The 15,222-nt window shown below is 48.3% G+C and overlaps 2 protein-coding genes across 5 annotated transcripts in view; one reads left to right on the top strand and one right to left on the bottom strand.

The window, feature by feature from the left end:
- Positions 1-3,193, bottom strand: part of Sec23ip (SEC23 interacting protein) — a 45,976-nt gene extending 42,783 nt beyond the window's left edge. For all 3 annotated transcript variants that reach the window (XM_075972459.1, XM_075972460.1, XM_075972461.1), the window contains exon 1: positions 2,965-3,193. In XM_075972459.1, coding sequence (XP_075828574.1) covers positions 2,965-3,118 — 154 coding nt within the window. In that variant the 5' untranslated portion in view covers positions 3,119-3,193. The remainder of the gene's footprint in view (positions 1-2,964) is intronic.
- A 6,273-nt stretch (positions 3,194-9,466) lies between these two features.
- The window catches only part of Mcmbp (minichromosome maintenance complex binding protein), a 44,961-nt gene continuing 39,205 nt past the window's right edge, over positions 9,467-15,222 (top strand). Inside the window, exon 1 of one of the 2 annotated variants that reach the window (XM_075972456.1) lies at positions 9,467-9,731. In XM_075972456.1, coding sequence (XP_075828571.1) covers positions 9,674-9,731 — 58 coding nt within the window. In that variant the 5' untranslated portion in view covers positions 9,467-9,673. The remainder of the gene's footprint in view (positions 9,732-15,222) is intronic. The other variant, XM_075972455.1, reaches the window with a different exon arrangement.

Here is a 15,222-nt window from a genome sequence, read left to right as displayed (position 1 = left end):
AGATCAATGAAGTACAAACCTTTTAGCATACTATGAGCCCCACAGCCCACTGGGCCACACCCTGAACACTCTAGTCAGCTATCTACACGAAGGGGCGGGGCATGGAGAGTGTGAGAACAGTAATGGGAGAGGAGACGGTCCATACTGGCCCTTATCACTGCTGACTTCTGCCAAGCCTGCAGATTTTCTCCCACCTTCCTACGGATCCTTCGAGCTCTGCTCAGATCACGTTCTGAGACTCTGAGGCCTTAAGGGGCATCATCCCTCCACTCCAGCAGCTGAGACTCACAGTGATGGGCACAGCCTGTCCATCCCATCTCTGGCTGGGTAAACTGTACTACAACAGATTATGGAGGCAGGCGTTGGTGTGCACAGACACACTGGTCTGTTCTGTGCTGCTCTGACCTCTGCAACAGGGTCTGACAGAGAGAGGTTGCTCAGTTCCTGTCTGCTGGATGTATAACACTGCTGCCTGTGTGTGTCTTCCACTGCGAGGATTTACTGTTGCTTCCAAGGAGCTGGGATCTCCTTTGTTTCCAGAAAAGCTCTGAAGAGATCTCTAATCATGAAATCTTTTAAATGTAGGAAGCACTTGTTGTGTACTGGGGGGGGGGGGGGGGGGCAGAAAAGACAGACAGGGCTGTGAGTTCAAGGTCAGCCTGGTTTGCACAGGGAGTTCCAGGACAGCCAGAGATACAGAACAAAGAGATCCTGTCTCAAAAAGCAAAACAGAAAAAACTACTTGTGGAATGGCAGTTCTAAAAGCTATCTATGTGCTCTCACCAAGAAAAAAAAAAGTTTGTATCTAAGAAGCAACAGCTTTCAAGATGGGATTGGAGAGATGGCTCAGTGACCAGGGTCATGTGCTGCTCTTATAGAAGACCCACATTTGATTCCCAGCACAAAAAACCTGCAACTCCAGCTCCAGGGAGACACAAAGTCTCTGGCCTCTGAGGGCAACGTACTCATGTGCATGTACATACACACATAGACACAACATGTACACACACACATACACAAGTACACACTTTCAAAATTAGCCTCCAAGAATTTAAAGAAAACATAAAGTTGGCTCATACGAGCACTCACAGCACATGGGAGGCTGGGACAAGCAGGCTACCACAAGCTACCCTGGGCTACAAGAGGACACCATGTCAATTAATAAACGAGCAAATCTAAAGGTAGGTATATTTATCTTAAACTTGAAAGTAGAAATGCTGGGATGGAGAGATTGCTCAGTGGTTAGGGGCACTGGCTGCTCTTCCAAGATGGACCTGGGTTCAGTTCCCAACACCCACATTGTGGCTCATGACAATCTTGCACCCCAGTTCCAGGGACCCCGACACCCTCACATAGACACATAAGCAGGCAAAACATCAACACGCATAGAATTTTAAAAAAAATAAACATTGACATTTCAAGCACTGACAACACACAAATCAGTTATTACACAGCAAGGAAGACGGGCGGGCATCAAACAACACTCGAGAGACAGAAAGTCCGAAAACCCCAAGGCACAGCCTTCTTCATTCCTGGATCCTTCCACAGCACTCTGATCCAGCCACCACAATTCTCTACCAAAGGAAGCAACACTTAACCTTTCAACGCTGCTTAACCCAGACAGATGCATTCTTGGTATCCATCCCATCCCCAACACTGCTTAACCCAGACAGACGCACTCTTGGTAACCGTCCCTCCACTCACTCAACAAATCGCCACCGGATTCTATAGATCCTGTACTCTAGGCAGTGGGCGACAGTGGTGACTAAAACTAAGGCCCTGCTTTGATGAAGCCTGCACTCTGTCCGGATAGGATAAACAGGTGTGTACACGTCACACAGCTACAAGCACCGAGAATCAGGACAGGAAGGGGAGCCTCCACAAGCAGGTACTTCCAGTTTGCCTTTCTTCCCTTCCCCAGGAACCTTCCCTTAATCTTCCAATCAGGAAATATTTAGTGGGGAAAGGTCAGACTTGATAAGGACCTCTGTGCTAGACACTAAACAAGATCCTGCAAATAAGAGGCAAGAAGTTCACAGTCCAAATGGAGAGGCAGAGGTACTCAGCTCACAAATATTTACACAACACTCTGCGAAGCACCACAGTTAGAGTTCCACAAAAAAACAGACTAGACATGGTGGCGCAGGCCTTTAAGCCCAGCACTCAGATGTAGAGGCAGTAGAATCTCTGCGAGTTTGAGGCCAGCCTCCTTTACATAGTGAGTTCCAGGACAGCCAGGACAAGGTAGAGACCCTGTTTCAAAAGTGAGGAGGGGGGCTGAAAACATGAAACTTAAGCAGACGGGTAAAATGTCATTCCTGAGGCCACCACAGCAAGTTAGGGGCAGGGCCGGAACACAGTCCGAACATCAGACTGCCCAGACATACACAGGGCCTAACCAAAAGGAGGTGAGAGCCAGTCTGGACGCCTAAGAGAAGAAGGAAGAGCTCAGAGAAAGTGATACCTGGAAAAACGAGAAAAGCATTCCGGACCTACACTTCGTTACATATCCGTCCTAGCAGGACGCGCTGTCTATCCTAGGAGGTATCCTCCTGAAGCCCGGAGTGTCTTCTAGCAGAGACTTTACAGTACTCTACCAGAGGGGCACTGTCCCCTCTGGAGACAGCGTGCCGTCTCCTAGGTGATGGCCTGCCCTATCACGGGGGTTTCCCAGAAAGAGGCTAGCTTGCGGTATTCTAGCAGAGGGAAACTGTCTAATTTAGCTGCATTCCCTGCCAGCCTCCAGCACACCACTGGGGGTACAACAAAAACTTGTGCAGTGACAGCGGTTCCTTGGCCCAAGAGCAAGCCTCATCACCTGGGCCCCTCCTCCAGGAGAGCACGGTCCCTGGCCCTCTGGAAGCTGCCCACTACTGGCCCTGAAAAGCGGCCCAGAAAAGGTGTCGCTCCTGTCCCACCCTCCTCGGAGCACACACTGGCCCCCAAGTGCCCTCGGCTCACTACCTCCGGGCAAGAGCAGGGAAGCCGGGGAGGCGGCGGCCTGCGTGACGGGGATGAAGGGCACGTTGAAGCTGAACTCCGTGGCCGAGGAGGAGAAGAGTAAGTTAGTGCTCGACGAGGCGGACGCTCCGCCACCGTTAGTCTTCCTATCCGCCATGGCTGCAGACCCCCGGCCGTTACGTGGCTCTGCTAGCCCGGTGCTGCAGCACAGGCCGGAAGCCGGTCAGCCAGAGTGCCACCGCACTTCCGCATCTGCGCACGGAGGCCGCAGGCCGGGGAGCCACTCAGGGACCCGTCTTCTTCCGGAAGCTGACGCCGCCCGAAAGCAATAAGGTGGAATCGGCTTCAGGCCCAAGCCGTTGCGGGTTCTGAATCCAAGCACTGCTGGACGCTGAAAGTCACGGATTCTCAGTTGCGCTGGGCTGCATGAGTTTCTTATGGGCTGTTTTGTGGCTTGAGTTTATTTGCTTGCTTGCGAGGCCGAATCTCGCTAGGTAGCCCAGACTGGCCTTCATCCTCCTACCCCAGCTCTTCCAGTCCTGAGGTTAATACTGTCCCACGCAGCAATTCTCAAATCTTTATGGCAGGCAGTGGTAGGACATGGGAGTAAAAAGTACTATCTCCTTGGGATTTTTGTTTTTTTATTTTTGGTTTTGTTTTGTTTTGAGACAGGATCTCATTATGTCGCCTGGAAATCCGATTGCCTTGTCCAAGTGCTTCAATGGTGTGTTCCACCACTCGGGGCTACTATCTCCTTGAATGTATGCATTGAAAAGTGTCTTTGGAGCCACGCGGTGCTGGCTCACGCCTTTAATCCCAGCACTCAGGAGGTAGAGGCAGGTGGATCTCTGAGTCGAGGCCAGCCTGGTCCACAAAGTGTGGCAAACTCTTGTCTCTATCTCGAAAAACAAAGTGTCTTTTTCGTAAGGCGGTTCCAAAGGGTAGGCGAGTTGCCTTTCAAAGGGGCAAAGAAAAGATTTATAATTAAAAACACTCTGCTTGCCGGGCGGTGGTGGCGCACGCCTTTAATCCCAGCACTCGGGAGGCAGAGGCAGGCGGATCTCTGTGAGTTCGAGACCAGCCTGGTCTACAAGAGCTAGTTCCAGGACAGGCTCCAAAACCACAGAGAAACCCTGTTTCGAAAAACCAAGAAAAAAAAAAAACACTCTGCTCTAATCTAGGGTCAGGGACCTATCTGCCTATTAGCCGGTTTTGTTTTTTTTTTTTTAAATATTTATTTATTTATTTATTACGTATACAATATTCTGTCTGTGTGTATGCCTGCAGGCCAGAAGAGGGCACCAGACCCCATTACAGACGGTTATGAGCCACCATGTGGCCGCTGGGAATTGAACTCAGGACCTTTGGAAGAGCAAGCAATGCTCTCAACCTCTGAGCCATCTCTCCAGCCCATATTAGCCGGTTTTGACTGGAAGAAAAACAGTAAATTCCAGCCACCGCCCACCTTTAATCCCTTAATCCCAGCACGTGGGAGGCAGAGGCAGGTGGATCTCTGTGAGCTCGAGGCCAGCGTAGTTTACAAGAGCTAGTTCCAGGACAGGTTTCAAAGCTACAGAGAAAACCTGTCTCAAAAAAAAAAAAAACAGTAAATTCTGAGAGTTTTGAGCTTCTTTAGACAAGCATTTTAATGGGGGCTGGAAATGGGGAGAGCAGTATTGAAAATGCCTTTGGGTGAATCATAGGTAACATGGCCTCAAACTGCTAGAAGCCATGCTAGACTAGAAGCTGGTCAAGAAGATTCTTCTGTCCTTGTACTGTACACCAGAGAGATGTAGAAAACAGACTTGAGATCCTTCCTTTGGGGCGGGGGGAATTACAGTTTGGCAAAACAATCAACTAAACACATAATAACAATAACCTGCAGACTTTCCTTAAGTGTGCTTCCTGGAACACTGACATCATCAGGGGACAGAGGTCTAAACATTCCATGAGAAGAGAACATATATCTCTCTCCATCAGACCATTATAGAACTTACTCAGCCTGAAGTGATTTAAAAAAAGCTTCCCTGAGAAAGAAAAACTAAAACCAAAACCTAAAAATTAGTTCCTCGGTCTCTTCATAAGTGAAGGGACAACTTTGCAGACAGCTTGCCTTATATGTGCTCACCTCAGAAAAACCCAAATTCCAAAACTATCACTTTGAGATTTTTATTTGTTTGTTTGTTTTCGAGGCAGGGTTTCTCTGTGAAACAGTCCTAGCTGTCCTGGAACTAGCTCTTGTAGACCAGGCTGGCCTCGAACTCACAGAGATCCGCCTGCCTCTGCCTTCTGAGTGCTGGGATTAAAGGCGTGCACCACCACCGCCCGGCTCTCACCATATGATCTTTAAAAAAATGTTAGACCACAAAAGGAAGAAAGAAAAGCTAAATAATAATTAAGGAGAGTAAAAAAAGACCAAAAAGGGCTCAGAACAGGATATACCCTTCAATGCCAGTGGTCTTCTATCCGGTTCCCCTTCATGGACTCCACTCCTCCCAGTAACACCATCAGATTAAGAGTCCATTGATGCGGTGGTGGTTCACACCTTTTATCCCAGTACTCAGGAGGCAGAGACACAAGCAGAGTTCCAGGACAGCCAGGGTTACACACAGAAACCTTGTCTTAAACCCCCCCTCAACAAAAAAGTGTCCACCGACAGGGACAAAGATGTAGCTCAGCCTGGGCTACATAGAGAGTTTCAAGGAAACCTGGGCTACAATGATATAAATAAATAAATAAAAATCTCTATAGCCAGGTATCTTAGAACATAGCTTTAATTTTTACATTATGAGACTCAAAGCTAAAATATGGAATTTCCAGCCGGGCAGTGGTGGCGCAAGCCTTTAATCCCAGCACTCGGGAGGCAGAGACAGGCGGATCTCTGTGAGTTCGAGACCAGCCTGGTCTACAGAGCTAGTTCCAGGACAGGCTCCAAAGCCACAGAAAAACCCTGTCTCGAAAATCCAAAATAAATAAATAAATAAATAAAATAAAATACGGAATTTCCTCATTCAGTTCCAAGAATGTAACTACTCTCTCTACTGGATGAACTAATGAATGAATGAGGTGGTGATATCATCTGTCTTAGTTATTTTTCTATTGTGAGAAAACACCGTGACCAAGACAATTCATGAAAGAACGCTTTTCATTGGGCTTATAGCTTCAGAGGGTCAGAGTCCATGATGGCAGGGCAGAGGCATGGTGACAGGACCAGCTGAGATCTCAAGTCAGGATCGGAAAGCAGAAGGCAGAGGGAGCCCACTGGGAATGGTGGGAGGTTTCTGAAGCTCCCAAATCATGACACGGAGACTTAATAATTGTTATGAATGCTTGACCTTATCTTATGCTTGTTCAACTAGCTATTAAAACTTAAACTAACCTGTTTCTCTTCATCTATGTTTTGCCTCGGGTTTTTTTTTAACCTTTCTTCATGTGGTATGTCCTACTCAGTGTCTGGCTGGATGGTTCCAGGAGTCTCACTCTCTCCCTCGTTCTCTCTCCTCTCCTAGCCTGACTCCTCCTACTACCTATTCTCTCTGCCACCAGCCCTGCCTATCCCTCCGCCGCCTAGTCATCGTCCATTCAGCTTTTTAGTAGACCAATCAGGTGCCACAGGCAGGCATTGGACAAAAGCAGCAAAAACAAATGTAACACATCTTTACATAGTTAAAGTAATTTTCCATGCCGGGCGGTGGTGGTACACGCTTTTAATCCCAGCACATGGGAGGCAGGGACAGGCGGATCTCTGTGAGCTTGAAGACAGTCTGGTCTATAACAGCTAGTTCCAAGACAGGCTCCAAAGCTACAGAGAAACCCTATCTTGAAAAACAAATTTTCCACAACATTCCAAAGGCTGCCCCATGACACATCTCCTACAACAAGACCACACCTTGTCAGGAGCCATTTCAGGCTTCTCCTTTCTCACGCCTCACAGGGCCTTGAGGTGGAAATCTTGAGACAGAAAAACTTAAAGTTAACTGAGACATTGTATACTGACCTTAGAGATTCAAGCTTCAGACGGCCCCTCAGAGTATCTTCTTTTTTGCTGCATCACTAACAGCAGGTGCTCTAGCCACTGACCTTACAACTGCCCCGCTTAGCTGCCTAGCCACCGAGCCCCTCCTTTCCTTCCCTCCCTTCCCCCCTTCCTCAGTTCCCCCCTGCCCAAGCTCCTCACTGAGGAGTATATAAGATGTAAAACTTGCTTCAATAAAGGGGATGCCTTGACAAGGAATACTGCTTGGCGTCCGTTTCTCTCTCTCCCCCGTGTCTTTCAGATAGTGCCTCTTCAAGACCCTGGAATAACTTAGGACCTGCTGGGCGGGTCAACACCTCTTAACCCTTTTTAAACAGTTCCACCAACTAGAGACCATGATTCAAACTTATGAGCCTATGGGGACAACATTGTCCGAGCCTTGTTAGGTTTTTTTTTTTTTTTTTGGTTTTTTGAGACGGGGTTTCTCTGTGGTTTTGGAGCCTGTCCTGGAACTAGCTCTTGTAGACCAGGCTGGGCTCGAACTCACAGAGATCCGCCTGCCTCTGCCTCCCAAGTGCTGGGATTAAAGGCTTGCGCCACCACTGCCCGGCTCGAGCCTTGTTAGTTTCTCAACTCACAATACCAGATGTAGAGTCATATTGAGATGCCAAGTCCAAATTACCTCTTTCGCCCTGAAGCAAGTCAGGTAGCGCTCCAAATCATGATATTTTGGTATAAAGATTACCTTGAGTTAAAGGCAACCGACAGAATCATATATATATATACTCCTGCCCTCCCACTGTCTGTATCAAAACAGGACATGGGTTTCCAAGGTGTCCTCCCTCCCCTCCCCTTCCCATCAGTTAATACAGAAGCTAATTACCAACGAGAACTTTAGATCTTTATCAAACCAGAAATGGAAAGATTTCACACATTGCTAAACTGTAATCAGTCTTTCATATTTTGATTTGCGGCCTTTGAGAACAGAAAACTACTTTCTTCTGTCATTTCTCTACAAATTTATTGTTCTCTGTGGATGATTGCTAGACAGCCCAAATTATAAGCCACTTTAAGTTATTTTTCCCTGGTTGTTCATAAACTTGTGGTACTCATGTTCATAACCTTTTAAAAAATTTTTTTTTCCGAGACAGGGTTTCTCTGTAGCTTTGGAGCCTGTCCTGGAGGTAGCTCTTGTACACCAGGCTGGCCTTGAACTCACAGAGATCTGCCTGCCTCTGCCTCCCGAGTGCTGGGATTAAAAGGCATGCACCACCACCGCCCGGCAAACTTTTTTCTTTTTATGAGACAGGGTTATATGTAGCTCAGGCTGGCCTCAAACTGGGTATGTAGCCAAAGCTGACTGTGAACACCTGATCTTCCTTGCCAGCATCTCCCAAGTGCTGGAATTTAAAGACAATGCCCGTCAGCTTTCCCTCATCAACCTGTGTGCTGTTAAGAGCAGGGAACCAAGAAAGGCAGAGCGGCAGGTTTTGTTTCTTTTCCCTACAGCTCTATGGAGGTCTCTGGGTTCAGTCTAGCTGACTCTGTTTATCCGTTGCAGCCTCTTTGCCTTTTATCTCTTGCTAGGGACGGGATTAAACCCAGGGCCTCTTGCATGCCAGGCAAGTGCTCTACCACTGGGCAGTTCTTATTCTTCAGCCATCTACTTTCTAGATTCCATTCAGATCACCTTTTTTTTTTTTTGGTCAAGTAGGTATAGGTGATGAAACCAGGGTTTTCTGAGGTACATCCCATACAGTGGGGAAATGGTTTGTGAAAACTTGGACAATTCCTAAATTCCCTGGCTAAAGGCGTTGCCCTTCTGGGTCAGCCCTCTAAGAGTATCCTGCACTCTCTATGTGCCTGGATATCCTGCCACAGCTCCCTAGTTGCCAGGTTGGAGGTAGATGCTCGCTTGCGTGTGTTTTCAGGTCAGAAACTAAACTGGGCCAGAAGAGAGTTCTGAGTACTTGTTTCTCCACGAGGAACCAGTTCCTCTGCAATACTGAGATACCCACAAAGCCTGCATGCAATGCCTCCTTGATTTAAAAGCCTCCTCAATTAAATCGTTCAGGAAGAACTCATTGAGCTGGGGACAAGTTCTTACATAGGATTTTGGGCAGGGTGCCATAGAATTCTAGCGCCAGAAACAGATGAAAAAAAATTAAGTCACAGAAAAATCAGGTTCACCCCTTAATTTTGTTCAGAGATGACTCTGAGGCCTGGGTTAGCTAGCTTGTGCCATTTGATCCTTCCGCAGGCCAATAAGGTAGCCTGGTGGGGTTTCCCATCAATGCGCTCTCACGGTGACTACTCTGCACAGTCCAGTCTCTTCCCTGTGCCCATCTCCAAGATGGCGGCCGCGCCACTGCCTGGTCTCTACCCGTCTCCAAAATGGCCGCCCCGCCCCGCCCACTCCCTCCCCTCCGGGACTGCGCAGCACGCTCCCGCCGCCCCTCCCTCCCGAACTCCACCCAGGTCGCAGGCTGCGCGGTCGGTGGCCGCGATTTCCCGCCATTGTGAGAAGTGGAGGTGGGGACCACCGCGCCGCTCCTGCCGCGGGTCAGCAGCTCTGAGGCGCTCGTCACCGCGGCAGCGTCTCCTGGAGGCCCGCGGCTCGCGACGCCCCGCGCGTGGGAGGGCGCGGACGAGCCCCCGAGGAGCCGCCGGGTTCCGAGCGCGCTCGGCCCACGGAGAAGCGCCTCACGGGCCGCGCTGGCCCCGGCTCTCAGCGCCATGCCCTGTGGAGAAGACTGGCTGAGCCACCCGCTCGGCATCGTGCAGGGCTTCTTCGGTGAGTGGCGCGCGGCGAGCGAGTTGGCGTGGCCGGGCCTGTGGCGCGGCCGCCACCGGGACGACGGTCCGAGGGATCACCGCCGAGGTGATCGCGGGGCCCTGGGCCTGGCAGCCGAGCCGGGAACAGCCCTCTCGGGTCGCGGCCGCAGGTGCCACCACCTGCCCGCTGCCCGGCTCCCGCTGGCGGGCTGCGGGGGACGTAGCTGCGAGTGCTGGCTGTGATTGACGGCCTGGCTCCTGGCTGGTGGCCTACCTAGCCCGGGTGCTGCAGGCGCGGAGAGGTCCCCTTGCCCACCGAGGGCTCCGAGAGCGGCGGCGGAGGGAAGCCACTCTGCCTGTGGGAGCCCGCAGGATATTTCAAAACTTCCGGTGTGTGTGTGGGGGGTGTGTGTGTGGGGTGCTCGATCCATCGCTCAGAAGTTCACTGTGCCCCTGTTTCCACATGCCCCCCCTCGAGATAGGTGGCAATGCCTCGTTTTTCTGTCCTGTTGACTTTAGAACGCGCCTGCTTTGTGACCCGCTCGCGTGCCCCTGCGGGGGCTAGCGAGAGATACTCAGCTGTTTACAAGCGTTTCTCCCGAGCGCGAGCCGGGAGTGCTGCAGGCAAGCCGGAGTAAATGTTAGCTGTCATTGTCGTCTTTACTCTTGTACTTAACTAGACCTTCCGATTCCCACTCTCATCCCTATTTTTGTTTTGCTCAGGGACGACGGAGTCAGACTTGGCTCGAAACCACTGTTAGATCGGCAGCATTTGACTTGCATGGAATTAAAGGGCTGTGGGACTCTCTCATATCGTTTAAACCATAGTGAGGGGGCAGAGGGGGATTTCATTGTGAAGTCCATAGTTAGCATGTGCAAAGGCCCTGGGTTCAGTCCCTACACACACACCCTGACATGTTAGCGAAGGGTTAGTAAGAAGCTACAGTCCTCAGCAGCCCGTAACCGATTTCTCCTAGACAGCTGCAGACTGGCCTGGGACTCGTCGTATAGCCCAGGCTAGTTGAACTCCTGTCATTTCTCTTGCCTCAGCCGCTTAAGTGCTGGGCTCTCAGCCCTGTGCCACCTCTCTCCGTGGGAAGTCTCCTGTAGTAGGGCCTCCATGCTCCCGCAGCAACCGTTTATTCTGCCTAGAATTCTAACCAACCTTGTTGTTTCCCAGGGTGAAACTATAAAGCCGCAGATAGAAGTACTGTAGTCAGAGAACACAGAATCTGATGAAGAGGGGGAGGGAGTGTGCAGCCCCAGGAAAGACTAAAACATGGGCATGGGATGTGCTCAATGGGAGAATGCATGCCTGGCCTGCCGGCTGGTCTGGCTACACTGCAGGCGGAGAGAAGCAGATTCCTATGTAGCAATCTAGGGTGGTTTTCAAAGGGAATAGGCTGCTTACCCGTGATTCTGGCACCTGGAAGAGGCCTAATTGCTAGCTTGAGACTACCCTGTAAGGTGAGACCCTATCTCTTAAAAAAGGGGGGGTAAGGTATGTTCTTTAACTTAATGCTAGTAATTGAAGTTCAAAATATTGAACCCAACAATTGGTGTTGAGAATAATAATGACTCCCAGATGTCGAGTGAGGATCCGATTCCCTACTGGCTCTCAGTGCAAATGGCATAGACACGTTTTAGGACAAATCCTTCCATAGTTAAAGGTTTGGGACATAAAAGGGTTAAGTTCCCATGATTGTTTTCCAATTCTCTTCCCATTTCTTTGAGACAGGATCTCTAGCCCAGGCTGGCCTGGGGCTCATGGCTACCTCAGCCTATGGAGTGCTGGCATCACTAGCTGACCACCTTGCCCAGCCAGATAAATATTCCAGTACCCTGGAGTGCTGTAGGGATAAAGTGGTTTTTAAATATAATACTATTAGATATATTTCTTTTTTTAAAAAAAAATATTTATTTATTTATTTAGTATACAATATTCTGTCTGTGTGTGTGTGCAGGCCACAAGAGAGCACCAGACATCATTACAAATGGTTGTGAGCCACATGTGGTTACCAGGAATTGAACTCAGGACCTTTGGAAGAGCAGGCAATGCTCTTAACCACTGAGCCATCTCTCCAGCCCCCTATTAGATATATTTCTGTCATATTTTGTTCCTTAAGTGTGATCCTAAGGTCACACATCTTTTCATAGTGCAGAAAAACCTATAATTTGGTTATAAATACTACAGTATTTTGCATATTGAATGAAAAGCAAATGGAAGGACATTGACTGGTTCTTTGTATGGTGGAGGAGAGAGTTCTCCTGTCTCCAAACTGTGGGACTACAGTTGTGGCCATTATACCCTGTTCTAGAGCTTCTTAAAATTGAAAGATGCGGTGTTTATGTTATCTTGATACATGTTTTCATATTTATTTATTTATTTTTGTTTTTTTTGGGGGGGGACAGGGTTTCTCTGTGTAAGAGTCCTGGCTGTCCTGGCACTAGCTCTGTAGGTCCGGCTGGCCTCGAACTCACAGAGGTCCATCTGCCTCTGCCTTCCAAGTGCTAGGATTACAGGCATGCACCACCACCCAGCCAAAATATGTGTTTCTTAGTATGTCTTTTTTTTAAAAATATTTATTTATTATGTATACAATATTCTGTCTGTGTGTATGTCTGCAGGCCAGAAGAGGGCACCAGACCTCATTACAGATGGTTGTGAGCCACCATGTGGTTGCTGGGAATTGAACTCAGGACCTTTGGAAGAGCAGGCAATGCTCTTAACCACTGAGCCATCTCTCCAGCCCCCAGTATGTCTTTTTTTTAAAAATATTTATTTATTTATTATGTATACAATATTCTGTATGTGTGTATGCCTCCTGGCCAGAAGAGAACACCAGACTCCATTACAGATGGTTGTGAGCCACCGTGTGGTTACTGGGAATTGAACTCAGAACCTTTGGAAGAGCAGGCAATGCTCTTAACCTCTGAGCCATCTCTCCAGCCCTTCTTAGTATGTCTTGAACATCTTCCCGTCTTAGGGAACTTATTTTGGCATTCTGAATGTCCTGGTGTATATTTTTAGACAAATTTTTTATCCTGTCATATATCTTAAATTAGGTGACTAATCCAGAACTGTGTTGTCTGATACAGCAGCCACTTACTTAAATTAGTGGAAATTACACAAAATTAAAGGTTAAATTCCTTGTTGTTACTAACTACGTTTCAGATGCTTATTAGCTTCTTGTGGGTAGAGACTGTAAGAGGCTGCAGAGTTGTAGAATCTTAGACTTATTTTTAACTGTGTCTGTGTGCTAGTGTGTGGATCTGTGCCTGTGAGTGGAGTTGCCCCTAGAGGTATTGGAACCCCTCCCCCACATGCAAAACAAACTGGAGTTACAGGCTGTTGTGGGCTCCCAACATGAGTGTTTGGGAACCAAATCAGGTCCTCTGAAAGAGCAGGTCTCCATCTGAACTCCAGAGCCATCTCCCTAGCCGCAAGCCTGTGCTCTTAGGTGGGATCTTGCTGTGGAGTCCCGGCTAGCCTTGAACTCACTGTGTAGCTCAGGCTGACCTTAGACTTCATCTGCCTCACCACCTAAATGCTGGTATTACAGGCATGTGCCTCCACACCCAGTTTCTGTCAGAATATTGTATCAGCTTTAATTATGAAATATTTCTTGTGCTACCACACCCAGCTTCGGTCAGTGTGTTGTACTAGCTTTAGATTTACTAAATATCTCTTGACCCTGTCCAGAAATCTTCATCTTCAACACTGTTGTCATAGCCCAGGATCTGTGGTCCTCTGTGACAGCCTCCTTTCTTGTTTCTAGTATAGCTTCTCTGCTGTACTGGAACCAGTGGCTGTCAGTCGCTTCTAGAGACTTTTCCCCCTTGAGTTTTAGTTTCTTTAGGTAGCCCCAGCCCCATCCTTCTGCTTCAGCCTCAGTGCGGAGGTTACAAGCATACCCCTCTACACCCAAACTTCCATTGAATGTGGTATATTATTACCTTAGTATGTGATCTATTTACTTTTTTCTTCTCTGGTACCCACCACCTAACCCAGGCTGGTCTTGAGCCTTCCAACTTCTGGGATTCTAAGCATGTACCATCACTTCTGGCTTTTATCTAAATGTCTTCTGAGGTGTTTTTATATCTACTTGTATATTTCTCCAAGGATATATGTACATGTATAGGTGCCCTTGGATAGCAGAAGTTACAGGCAGTTGTGAGTCTTTCTCTGTGGGTGCCAGGGAATGTTTTTTACTCTAGTTTTCCTCATTTTTCATTTATTTTCTTGTTTTTTTTGAGTCAGTGTTTGTGGCGCTCAGGTTGGCCTCCAGCTCACTCTAACCAATGATGTTTCTGGCCTCCATGTGCTGGGAGGCATGTATCACTATGCCTGACCACTCTTCCCCTGTAGTAATAATTTGGGTTATTAATCATTCATTTACTTTGAGATCAGATCTTGTCAGACTGGCATCCAACTCCTTCAGCTTCTAAGTAGCTGGGACTAAAGGCATGTGCCACCTCTCCTCATAGGGAGGGACGGGGGAAGACTGTGCACACACATGCATATGAAGACCAGAATACAGCTTTTGGGGATTAATTCTTTCTGTCCCGTGTGGTTCCAGTGTTTGGACTTAGGTCATCAGGCTCGACAGCGAGCGTGCGAGCGGTCTTGTCCACGGAGCCATCTCACTGGCCACATGACCGCTTCATTTCATGCTGCTTACAACTGCCAGGGGTGTTTTAGTGTTGGCTTAGTTTGGTGTCTTGGTTGACTCTGATGTTCAAGGCTGACAAGCCTGTAAAGGATGGGAAGTTTGAGTGTCTGGTCACTGGTCTTTTCAAGCATTCTAAGCAGTGATGAGATCCAGTCTGATTTTGTCTTCACCGTGAACCCAGGCGGTTCACAGTCAGTGTCTGAGCCCAGCTTGGAGCTCCTCTCTGTACCACTCTGCTCTCGGTAGGCACTAAACACTAATTATGGTAAGGCTAGAGCCCCAAGACTGTGGAAAGGGGCCTGGGTGTTTTGAGGAACTGAGCAGAGTCAGATCCTAGTTTAGGAAGAGGAAGTTCAGGCAGCTCTCTCAAGGACACTCAGTTTTGTGTTTTAACTTGCTGTTTTTCTTCTCCATAGCCCACAGATTCACTTGTTCTCAGTTCCAACCCACACCTACCTTTGTCCCCAATTCTAGATTTTCTCTCTTCTTGGCCCAGCATAGAGTCGACTGTTACCTCGTGATTACTGACAGCTCTGATGGCTGTAAGAGTTCGTGGGATAGTCACGTCTCTTGAGGCCTGCCTTAACGGCGGGGAGAGTCTCAGAGGAGTGAATTGAGCAACCATGGCAAAATGCATATTTAAGTTCTAATAAAATCATGTGCTTAAAAGGCCAATACATACCTGTTAAGTAAGTTCTGTTCTCCTGTTGAGTGAAACTCCTTTTATCATTTGATTTTTTTTTTTAAACAGGGTTTTACTTACTATGTAGACCAGGCAGTCCTCACAAGAGATCCATATACTTGCCTCTGCCTATCAAGTGCTGGGATTAAAGATTT

This window comes from Microtus pennsylvanicus, chromosome 5 (genome assembly GCF_037038515.1).
Source record: "Microtus pennsylvanicus isolate mMicPen1 chromosome 5, mMicPen1.hap1, whole genome shotgun sequence".
NCBI lineage: Eukaryota > Metazoa > Chordata > Mammalia > Rodentia > Cricetidae > Microtus > Microtus pennsylvanicus.
Note: the sequence above shows the minus strand (reverse complement) of the source record. Positions and strands in the feature narration are given on the sequence as shown.